At 40.5% G+C, this 12802-nt stretch overlaps 1 protein-coding gene across 5 annotated transcripts in view; it reads right to left on the reverse strand.

Moving 5' to 3' along the window:
* Positions 1-12802, reverse strand: part of ptpn5 (protein tyrosine phosphatase non-receptor type 5) — a 134327-nt gene that overhangs the window by 65138 nt on the left and 56387 nt on the right. For all 5 annotated transcript variants that reach the window (XM_048545267.2, XM_048545266.2, XM_048545265.2 and 2 more), the window contains exon 3: positions 3428-3541. In XM_048545267.2, coding sequence (XP_048401224.1) covers positions 3428-3541 — 114 coding nt within the window. The remainder of the gene's footprint in view (positions 1-3427; positions 3542-12802) is intronic.

Consider the following 12802-nt stretch of genomic DNA (forward strand, 5'->3'; position numbering starts at 1 on the left):
CTCCTTTATTACCATCATTGTCTTTTGTCTTTGTCTTTTGCTCTGGGCACACTCAATCTGTTCCACATGCTCTTTTTCTCTCTCTACAGCACAAAAAAAATTTTCCAGCTTCTCTCCCTTGGAAGAGTCATACTGAACTTTAAATATTAGCTTTGTTTCTCTCTCTATAATTGCTGCTAGAACAGAGGCTCTTCAGCACTTTGGTTTGTACTTCCTTACATGGACACAATCATACTTGTTGCAAAGTTGGGTCGAGTATTCATGGATTAGAAGGCAGGATGTTAGAATTTGATGTTTGTAAAATGATAGGTTGAGAAGATTGCACGGTGCCTTTAAATGACGATGTGTTTATTCTAGGCTTTGAAGTTAAAGAACAAATGTGTAGGTGCACAGAGAGCTCCTGAAACATAAACATTGTATCAAAAGGCTGTGTGATTAACAACTCAGGCGGTAGTTTGTTTTGTTAGCAAGGTAACCAGTTTGAAAATCAGCCAATTAACCTAAACCAGGCACTTAAAACTAAACAATTAAATTTAAATCTTATAGTTTTGACAACCTACAGCCAATTATAAGAAATTAGTAGGTTATCAAGGGTATAAAGGAAGAGACTATTTGAAAATCAGTGTGAGACCAAATGTTATCTGTTAGATTTACTAGCCAGCAGCCCTGAAGAGAAAAACATTGGCTCTCAAAGAATTCTCTAAGCTGTCAGAGTAACCACTATCTAAATAAAGGTATAAAGGCACTCTTAGCCAATACTCCTGATATAAGAATTCAAGAGGGAGAGGCATTCCTGACACAAGAATTTGATGAAGAAAGGCATCCTGAACTGAGGATCAGAGGAAAGGGCATGGAGCATTCTGGAAGATGTATCCTGTCTCTAATTTTGAGAGATTAATTTTTAAGTATTTTTTAATTAATTTGGTTTATATAATTGGGATTTGTATCTATTAGAACAGCATACCGTTAGAGTTTTATTTATTCAGGAATAGTTAGTGTTAAGGGGGGAATTGTTCGGTTAGTTAGTGGTTCTGTTTATCTGTTCCCTGTTAGAGTTGGATAAATAAATTGTTACTTGTTGATTATAGATTGACTGGCAGGCTTCATTTCATTTAACCACTCTTTTACAACGGATTGGGGAGTGAGAGGCAGGCTTTACCACTTTTCATGCTTCTTTTAACAGATTATGAGGTGAGGTGAGTTTCTCTGGGTGTTTCAGTTTAGTTATCAGAGAGAAATTGATTCCACTTTACGACACACTGCATTGTCAATACACAAACCCATCTTAGCTTCTTGAAATGTGTTATGCAATCAAACCCGTCAATGATCAATAATACCTGTACACAGGTCAATTCAATGTGATAAGCAGTTTTAAGGATGCATATCCATTTATTGATTCTTTGAAGAACATGTATGCATGTTCAGGAGATGCTTCAAGTGGAACTGACAGAGTTGGAGTAAAAATTGCAGAATTCTGAGTCAACCATCACAGGGATTTGTGAAGCATTTCAACACATGTTTTAAAGGAAAATGCCACCATAGAGTATACCTAGATCCTCATCCGAGTGTTCCCCTTCTTTCATGTGATTTTATTTACCGTACCTGAGTTGCAGCACTTAAACCATTAAGGCATCTCAACCTTACACTTAAAAAGATATTTACATAAATTGACACTGGTAGCATTAAATTTTAATTTTTCTGAAGGAGGTTTCAATTCCAAACTAGACATAAAAGTACAAATGCTGGTATGTCCAGTTATTTACTCCGCCCACGGACACTGTCCCAATCCAGTTAAGATTGAAGATATAACAGCAAACTTTGTTTCAACCAGCACTCTTGATAAACTAGCAAAAATTATACACCTCAAATACTGTGACGTTTACTGTATTATTCTATACAATTATCATAGTTTGTCAAATTTAATTATCTCAATGTAAATACACTAGTGCTTCAATTGAATGGCTATATGAAATATCAATAGTTAATTCAATTTTGAGTCAATTTCTTGTCAAATGCCGTGACATCTGTGTAGCCTTTTGAGGGTGTGGGTGAGAAGGCTATCTGCTGGTAAGTTTTATTCAAGGTAAAGTTGTGTTTTTATTTAAGTGATATATGCTGTATGTAACAGTTTAAGAAAAGTATAACAGTGATGTGTATGCTCCCTGCATTACATTTCAATTACTTTGTGTGCGTTTTTACATTAGTTAGGTGGACCTCTTGATTATCCAGAATAGTGGAATAATCAGCACACTCCTGGTCCCCTAGGTACCAGATAATAGAGTTTACTGTAAAACAAATGCCAAGCCTAACGTATAATGAGGATCTGTGACAGCGCCTCAGACTTTTAAAAAATTTCCTGTCTCAATTCACAGTATAAGTATCTCCGCAGAGATTATGCTGAAGAAGGATGTCCCTAGTTTGTGGCAAGATGACTATCAGTATATCTTCAGTTCTCTCAAGCGAGTTCTTCAAAAAGGTCTTGATTACTGTATACCACGACTGCAGGAAAGACTTCATTCATGATGTGGATGGGTGGCAAAAATGCCAAGGCATGTGTCTTTTGCAAGACAAGAATAAAACGACTGTTTTTGGTTCAAAAACCCCTAAGGTCCACACAAGCACATCTAGTTAGTTGGCAAGAAACTGACAACTGAAACAGATCAACAGCCACTAGAAATGATCCGTTATAAACCGCTAATGAGTGTTCTACCATGATTGCAGCATCTATTTGACTTTCAAGTGAGGTATAAGGCATGAAACCAAGATGGCTGCTTCTGACACACTAAACAGATTGACCAAGGTATTTCACTTGACTTACACATTGTCTACAAAATTGAAGATGTTCTCCAGGGGGATCCGTTACACTCTGGGCAGAGTTAAAGTGAACAGCCACAACCAATCAACTGCAGGAGTTGAGTAACTACAATAAGTAGCGGAAGATCATTATCCAGGGTGACTTGACAGTATTACAGTGCTAAAGAAGACGTTTAATTGATTGGCAATACAAGTCAAAGGTGATACATCATGACAAGTCATTTTCAAGGGCAAACAAGTCTGAATACCAAAAACACAAGGCAAATATCATATGCACATTACAACAGGGGCACATAGGTATTGATCACACATTGTGGCTAAGCATACTCATTTATGTGTTAACCAGGGATGAATCATGATATCCAATAACTCATGAATATGTGGGAGGACTGCCAAATATATCAACCCTGGTGGTGAGACAGCCTCTACATCCACCAATGTCCCATCCACTTCTTGCATGAAAGTAGCAGCAAACCCAGTCACAATGAATGGGCAAGTTCACATCCTCGTGATTCACTACTTCTGCAAATTTACCATTGTTTGATGACTTAGCCACACAATGCAGCCATCATTTACCAGCATCTGCTAATCCCCATGGTAACATTTCTCTTACCTTGGTATCTGGGAAAGCAGTTGCAGGCTTCACTAAGTATTGCAAGAGACTAAGGACCTTCTGTCCAGCTGCAAACAGACCATAACCCTGGCATAGATACACAACCCAGAGGACCTGCAGCGTAAACAGAAATATCAGACCATTCATGGGAGATAATTGATGGCTCTGTGCTGTACAGTGTAAAGTATATAGAAATTATTGAAATTTTCAGAACAATGGCAACAGCATACAATAAAGTTTCAATCACCTACAATTTATTTCTATTGTGCCTTTAAAATATTGGAACATCACAAGGCACATTTCACTTGCATAGTCACAACATAGCCTATCATGTTTAAAATGTTCTCAGAAACGCACACTAGTTGGTATCAAATTGGTAATTGGTCTTGGATGAGTTCTGACTTGCTTGATGGAGAATATGGGAAAATGTCACAGTGAGTGACAGTCTTCTCAATTTGGGGTTCAGGTAGAATTGCGAAAGCTTCAGAGTATCTCAACAAGCACCCCAGGGCAGGAACAGCATGAATTTGATGAAGAATGAGGCTCCTTTTGTTCCCATCAGCATTCTTAAAATACATGCAGCACCAGTACAACTCTCTAGCCTTAAAGAGTATTGTGCCTGTTCACAGAACGCTGGAAGCTGACAGTGGGTTTCCAAATATGAAATGGCATTTTACTTACTAGCAAAGAACTACAACATTTTGTGAGCAATAACCTACTCATATTTAATTGCTAAGTTAGAAAACATAAATCAATCAATACGGCGATTGACTTATTTAACACATTCAGTAATAAATTGGCGTAGTATGGCAGAAAACAAAAGGATAATCCATCTAAGGTAGGGAAAAAAATTGTAAGAAATGGTCATATTAAGCCAGGTAGTAGGAACTGGATGGTGAGAAATCCAGATGAAGTCAGCGAGATAAGATGCATGTCTTTTTCTGGGTGCTGCATTGCTCCTATTGTCAATCCATTGTGGAACAGAGTGAAATCATTTTCACATTATGATGGTTCAGTAGTTGAATGCGCCAGTTCATGTGTTACTAGGTCTCACACCCCAAAAATGAACCAGCTTTGAATCTCAGTTGATCCTCAGTTGATCTGCTCTTCTACCAAAGGAATTTTAATTTGCAGTTCTCTGGTTGAGGAACACTACAAACTTACAAGTCTTGTGTCACTAATTAATACACAGGTTGATCAGTGTCAGCAAAGTTTGCAAACAGTTTATCAGGATTCCTATCTGCCTATTGGTGGCATTTGTCAGCTCAGAAATTTCCAGAGTTGTGCATATGTGCAACAAGGGTTACTTCAATCAGCCTATTGCTCTGTTACAATGACTAACTGCTCAGTAACCTAGCAGCTGTTCTATTCACAGTCCTTAATGGATAGTTACTACGATTTCTTTTTTCATCCTTTCAATCTACAGAGGCATAAAGGTCATGTCTAAAAGCACCTTGTTCCAATTCCACATCTTGTCCGCAAATCTTGTGACATGGGGATAAAAATCTTATCGAGGGAGATTACTCTTCAATTCATCTTCTTTTCTGACTGCCCCCCTGTCTCAGCTTAGCTGCTGCCAAGTCGTACATTCAGACCTTCATTGCCTATAGATTTAGCTGTTTCAATGTTCTCCCATCTGGCGGCCTACCTTCCTTCCTTAAAACCCCAAGGTCATCAAACCTCCACTGCCTGTGTCCTAATGCACACCAAATTCTGTTTCCCCGTCACTCCTGTCACCCTTTGGCTCCTGCTCCAGTAATGCCTTAATCCTTGATTTCCATCACTAATGATGGCTTTGCCTTCAGTGACTTAAATTGCTTCCCTAAACCTCTCTTGTTCTCCATGCTTCTTCAAAGACCAATGCTGAAACCTCTCTCTTTAAAAACATTTAGGTCATCTACCCCAATATTTCCTCAATGTCAAATTTTGGACGTTAAAACCCTCCGTTTGGATCATTTTACTAAACCAATGACTCTACAAAAATGCAAATAGTTTTGTTGGCTGGAATCTGGTAAATCCCAGCAATAAGTATTGCATCCAGAATCCAGCTACTTACAATGTTCAGAAGGTTTTACAACATTGGTGGCAGCAGCGATATAACCGCACAATTAAAGAGCTGGAATCAAACTCATTGGGACACGGGGCTGCCTGTATGATACATTCAACTGTAGATTACATCTCAAAGGAGTGCTACATCAGAAATTGTGTCCATCATACATATTAAGTTCCTTTTCATGGCTTAGCTGATTAAGGCAGGTAGTTTCTGAGTGATACAAACAACAAAGTCCAAGATCATAGGATGTGGAGCAAGACCAGATTGTTTGTTCCTTCTGGCCTGCTCCAAAATCCAATAAGACAATGGTTGATGTGGCTGTGTCCTCAGCTCCACCTTCCTGTCTATACCCCATAACACACGATTCCCTTACCTATCAAAGATCTATGGAACTCAGGTCAGCCTGAATAAAATTTACAAGATAAAACCTTCTGGGGAAGAGAATTTTACATTCCAATGAGCCTTTGAGGAAAGAAATTCTACTCCGTTCTGTCAAAAGGGAGATATCTTATTCATAAGCTACGCCCCTTACTTTAAATTTCCCCGGCGAGAGGAAATGTCCTCCTGGTATCCTATCAAATCTCCTCAAGAGACTATATGTTTCAGTAAGATCACTTTGTATTCTTTTAAACTTCGACAGAAACAGGTTTAACATACCCAATCTCCCTTCGCAAGATAAAGCCCTCATCCCAGGGAAGAGAGTCAAGTGAACCCTCTTGGACCTGTTGCTAAAGCAATATCTTTTTCAAATAACCAAAACCACACACAATACTCCATAGGCTCACCAATGCCCTGTACAGCCGTGATAAAACCTCTTCACTTTTATATTCCATTCCTCTTGCGGTAAAACAAAAGAGATTGTTCTACTTGCCTTCCTAAGTATCTTGGTGTACCTGCTTCCTAACTTTATATGATTCATGTATCAGGACACCCCCAGCTCACCATATATGACTGATTTCTGCAATCTCTTTCCATTTAAATAGAACACTGCTTTTGCTATTCTCCCTGCCAAGATGGAAAGTTTACCTTTACCCATATTATACTCCATCTGCTAACTCCTTTTGCCCTACCTCTAACCTATTGACAGCACCATCTCCTCTTGACAACTTACTTGCTCCCTGCGTGGATGAGGAAAAGGACTGCAGGGAGGATGAGCCAGCTGACCACTGCACCATGGCACAGGAGGCCATTCAAGAGGGGGGAGCAAATAGACAGGTGGTAGCTGTAGGGGATTCTATAATTTGGGGAATAGACAGTATCCTTTGTAAACAGGATTGAGAGTCCCACATGGTATGTTGCCTGCCCAGTGCCAGGGTAAGGGATATCTCTGACTGGCTGGAAAGGATATTGGAGAGGGAGGATCCACCTGTTGTGGTCCATGTTGGGACAAACAACATAGGCGAGGCTAGGAAGGAGGACCTGTTTGGAGATTATCAAGTACTAGGAACAAAATTAAGGAACAGGTCCTCAAGGATTATAATCTCCAGATTATTACCCAAACTATGTGCAAATTGGCAGAGGGATAAGAAAGTTAGGGAATTAAAACACATAGCTGAAGGAGTGGTGTGGGAAAGATGGGTTCCATTTCATGGAGCATTGGCATCAATTTTGTAATGGGACGTTCTGTACTGTGGGGATGGTGTCCACTTGAACTGATCTGGAACCAGTGTTCTAGTGAAAAGGATAAATAGGGTGGTCACTAGGACTTTAAACGAGTGAACTGGGGCAAAGGGAAGGGGAAAATGAAGGAAGTGTAATGGTAAATAGAAAAGAAAGCAGCAGGTTAACATGTCTGCAGGAGGGTTTAACTACATCAAAGACTATGAAAGAAATTAAAAGGAAGGAAAACACAGGAGGTATTATTAATGAGATGTTAAAATTCAAAAAGGTATAAAAAGGGGTATGTGGGTTATAGGGGACGGGTCTGGGTGGGATGCTTCAAGGGGCGGTGTGGACTTGTTGGGCCGAAGGGCCTGTTTCCACACTGTAGGGAATCTAATCTAATCTAAAAAACTAGCATAAAGGCATTTTACCTAAATGTTCATTGCATTCGAAACAAGGTAGATGAGTTAACGGTGAATCATTGCGACTGAGAATGATTTAGTAGCCATTACAGAGACATGGTTGCAGGGTGGTCACGACTAGGAATTAAATATCTAGGAGTATCAGAGTATTTGGAAGGACATACAGGAAATTAAGGGGGTGGTGTACCCTCTGATATTTAAGGATGACATCAGGGCAACAGTGGGAGAGAATATTAATTCTATGGAGAATAAGGTTGAATCCATTTAGGTGGAAATTAGAAATTCTAAGAAGAAATAAAATCACAGATAGGTGTAGTCTCTAGGGCAATAAACAAAGAAATAACCATTGCCTGTAAATATTGTACAGCAATTATTATGAGGGATTTTAATCTACATGTGGATTGGTCGAACCAAGTCGGTCAAGGGAGCTTTGAGGAGGAGTTCTTTGAATGTATCAGTAATAGTTTTCTTGATGAGGGAGCATCTCATATCCTAGCTCTCTATGTAATGAGACAGGGATAATTAATGTTCTCATAGTTAGGGATCCTCTTGGAAGCAGCAATCACAGTTTGGTTGAATTTAGAATACAAATGGAAAATGAGAAGATAAAATCCACTACCAGGGCTCTGTGCTTAAACAAAGGAAACTACAATAGGATGAGGGAGGAGTTGGCTAAAGTAGACTGGAAGCTAAGACTCTCTGGTGGGACAGATGAGGAACAGTGGAGGACAATCAAAGCAATTTTTCAAAACGCTCAGCAAAAGCATGTAACAGTGAAAAGGAAGGACTGTAGGTAAAAGGGCAATCAGCCACAGACATCTAAGGAAATAAGGGAGGCTATCAAATTGAAAGATAAGGCATACAAAGTGGCAAAGGCCAGTGAGAAATTAAAAGATTGGGAAAACTTTAAAGGTCAACAGAAAGCCACAAAAATGCAACAAAGAAAAGTAAAACAGATTTTGAGTGTAAACTAGCTCAGAATACAAAGACAGATCACAAAAGTTTTTGCAGATAAATAAAACAAAAAAGAGTGGCTAAGGTTAATATTGGTCCTTTAGAGGATGAGTAGGGGGATTTAATAATGGGAAATAGCTGAGGCATTGAACAGGTATTTTGTCTCGGTCTTCACAGTGGAGGACATGAATAACATGACAGTAATTGATGACAAGGAGCCTAAGGTAGGTGATCACTAAAAACGATCATTAACCCGAAAGAGGTAGTGTTGGGAAGGTAATGGGCTCAAGGTAGACAAGTCTCTTGGCCCTGATGGAATATATCCCAGGGTACTACAAGATATGGTGGAAGAAATAGGAAATGCGCTAGTGGTAACTTTCCAAATTTTGCTGGACTCTGGGGCAGTTCCAGTAGATTGGAAAATAGCCAATGAGACACCACCATTTCAAAAAGGAGGTAGAAAAAAGATGGGCATTTCCCATTGGGCAGATACATCATGAGTTCATGAAGGACAGGTCATGTTTAACTAATTTACTAGAATTCTATGAAAACTTTATGAGTGCGATGGACAAAAGGCATTTGACAAGTTGTTGCACAAAAGGCTTCTGCATAAGATAAAGGCATATGGTGTTACCAGAAATGTATTAGCATGAATAGAGGATAGAGGATAACAGGAAGCAAACACTGGGCATATATGAGTGTTTTTCTGATTGGCGATCAGTGACTAGGGGTGTGCCTCAGGGATCAGTGCTGGGACTGCAATTGTTTACAATTGACATCAATGATTTGGAGTTGGGGACCATGTGTAGATGTCAAAGTTTGCAGATGACACAAGGATCAATGGTAGAGCAAAGTGTGCAGAGGACTCTGAAAGTTTGCAAAGGAATATAGATAGCTTAAGTGAGTGGGTAAAGGTCTGGCAGATGTAGTACAATGTTGATAAATATGAAGTCCATTTTTGGTAGGAATAACAGTAAAAAGCATTTTTATTTGAACGGTAAAAAAATTGCAGCATGCTGCATTGCAGAGGGACCTGGGTGTCCTTGTACATGAATCACAGAAGACTGGTTTACAAGTGCAACAGTTAATTAAGAAGGGAAATGGAATTTTGTCCTTCATTGCTACAGGATTGAATTTAAAAGCAGGGTAGTTATGTAACAGCTGCATAGGGGCTGGTGAGGCCACATAGACTACTAAATGCAGTTTTGGTCTCCTTACTTGAGAAAAGATGTACTGGCACTTGTTGGGGAGGGGGGTGGGATTGGTGGTGCAGAGGAGATTCACTGGGTTGATTCCAGAGATGAGAGAGTTGAATTATGATGAGAGACTGGAATTATATTTGTTGGAATTTAGAAGAATGAGAGTGGTTGTGGTGGAGGGGGCTGCAGTCAGGGGATCATGTAAAATTATGAAGGGAATAGATAAGATGGAAGCAGGGAGGTTGTTTCCTTCTAGAAAAAAAGGGCATAGCCTCAAAATTAGGGGGAGCAGATTTAGGATTGAAGAGGAACTTCTTCATGGAAAGGGTTGTGAATCAGTGGAATTCTCTGCCCAGTGAAGGAGTTGAGACTACCCCACTGAATGTTTTTAAGGCCAAGACAGATAATTCTTCTGAACAGTAAAGGAATTAAGGGTTACGGTGAGAGGATGGGTAAGTGGAGCTGAGGCCATGAAACAATCAGTCATGACGTTACTGAATGGCAGAGTGGCCTTGAAGGCCCAGATGGCCTACTCCTGGTTCTCATGCTCTTCTCCCCACCCACCTTGGTATGGTCAGCAAATTTAGTTAACATACATTTAGACCCTTCAAGCAAATAAGTGATATACAGTTGAGGACTACTTCTGATCTGTGTTGTGCTCCACTGGCTGAAGTCTGTCAACTCTAAAAAGACTAATTTATTTTCACTTTGATTCCTGTTGGCTAACTAGCCCTTTATCTATTCTAGTATATTTCCCCCTATCTCACGTGCTGTTATCTCAGGTGCCACCACACCTTTGATGTAACATCTTATCAAATGCTGGCAAATGGGGCTAGATTTATTTAGAATATCTGGTTGGCATGGATGGGTTGGACCAAAGTAGTGTCTGACTCTATAAATAATTTTGGAATATCCAAGGAAAACACCAGTCCCCTCTATCTAAAGAAAATATTACTTTGTCAAAAATTTTGGACAGACAGAACTATCCCTAGGGTAGGGAAAATTGGGATGACAACTCTAGCTCCCAGCTGGGCCCATAGAAGGTGGTGAATGGTAATCACAGTATAGTTAAGCCTGCAGATTGAGAGGGCTTCATTTGGATGATAGAAGGAAAAGCTAGAGAGCTACACAAGGGAGGATTGCTCTGCACAGTGTGATCTGCAACGATAGAGGGAGATCCACACACAATGTGGTTTATCCAGGCCCCATGGGTGACTCTTTACACTGGTGTTGAACCACAGAAGAAGTCTGACAGTGTGGAAGCAGGCCAATTGGCCCATCAAATCCACACTAACCCTCCGAAGAGCATCCCACCCAGACACAACCCACCCCCTGAATCCCTGTAACCCAACATTTCCCATAGCTAATCCATCTAGCCCACACATCCCTGGACACTGTGGGCAATTTAGCATGGCCAAGCCATCTAGCCTGCACATCTTTGGACTGCGGGAGGAAACTGGAGCACCCGAAGAAAACCTACGCAGACACTGGGAGAATGTATACTCCACACGGACAGCTGCCCCAGGGTAGCATCAAACCTGGGTTCCTGGCACTGTGAGGCAGCAGTGCTAACCACTGAGCTGCCCTGCTTCCAGTATTAGAGGCATTTGGAAATTGTTTTACTGCATTTTAGCATGGGCATTCCCAGGATTAAGCTTCCAGCTTCACTTTGAACACAGGTTGGCAACAGTGGGAAATGGGAAGAGGATTTCACACTGTCATGAAGCAAATTGCTTTACCTCTTGATTGATCCAGTCCATACTCAGCATTGGGCAACGTATCCATATTATAAATGTTATATTACGAGAAATCTGGGCATAGATTGAGAGTCAGAAAATAACAGACTGGAAGCAGAAAACAAGTCAAATCAGCACATTCTGAGAGAGATAGTGACATTATCTTGGAAGCAAAGTATTGCAGGTGCTGAAAATCTGAAATGAAAATCTGTTGAAGGGTCACATTAAGTAAAATATTTACTCATTTTTTTTCCACCCCTGCTGACTGGCCTGCTACTTTGAGCATGTTCTATTTTATTAGCAGTACTATCTGTCTGATATAGCCCCAACAGATGACTTGGTTCGCTTGCCTCAGGTGGGCATACTTCATTCTTAGCACTTACATCAATCCTCTATTGCTATGTGCAGGCAGGAGTTGGATTTAACCTGTTTATTTGTTCATTGCATGTGGGCATCACTGGCTAGGCCAGCATTTATTGCACATCCCCAACGGCACAGAGAGCAGTCACACACAGGTCGGATTTCCTTCCCTAACAAAAGACAATGGTGAACCAGGTAGGATTTGACAACAGTTGACAATGGTTACTTAGTCACCATTAGCCTGAGGTTCTGGATTACTAGTTCAGTGATATCACCAATGCGCCACTGCCTCCATTCTGCAGCAACATCGTTTGATTGAAACAGTCATTTTAAAAATGGCACAGGCAGTACAAGTGAACTGGTCCCCAACTCAGCATGCCACCAACTAAGAGACTTTTAGAGATAACATGGTGTGAAGCTGGATGAACACAGCAGGCCAAGCAGCATCAGACGGGCAGAAAATCTGGTGTTTTGGGTCTGGACGTTTCTTCAGAATTTTCAGCATCTCAACCCGAAATGTCAGCTTTCCTGCTCCTTTGATGCTGCTTGGCCTGCTGTGTTCATCTAGGTCTACACCGTGTCACCTCAGATTCTCCAGCATCGGCAGTTCCTACTATCTCTGTACGAGACTTTTAGATCTTTGTTCTGTTTCTCTTGCACACTTACCATGTGCTGGTGGCAGTAGTCCCAGTATCCCAATCTACCATGTACTTCTAAATCATACGCCTAATGTACATGTCCACAGCTAACACGAGATAAGAGTAAAAACACAAAGAGGTGAGGAAGGGCAAGTGTAAAAGGAGAAAAAATTGAGGTGAGGGAGGTAAATCAATGCACATTCTTACACTGATTTATTTTCTTACTCGCAATTCTAAGTGGAATTGTGATCTATGGGCCTCAAACCTCTGGACAAGGGATAATTGAAAGTGAATTGAAAGCAGAAACTGGCAGCCTGTGATGAAGTAGTAAAAAAAGAGTACAGATCGACACCATATCTGTCAGCTTCTTTTGCTTTTGTAGTATTTTCTCTTTGTCTTCTTTCTTTGAAA

The sequence above is a fragment of the Stegostoma tigrinum genome, chromosome 17, assembly GCF_030684315.1.
Source record: "Stegostoma tigrinum isolate sSteTig4 chromosome 17, sSteTig4.hap1, whole genome shotgun sequence".
NCBI lineage: Eukaryota > Metazoa > Chordata > Chondrichthyes > Orectolobiformes > Stegostomatidae > Stegostoma > Stegostoma tigrinum.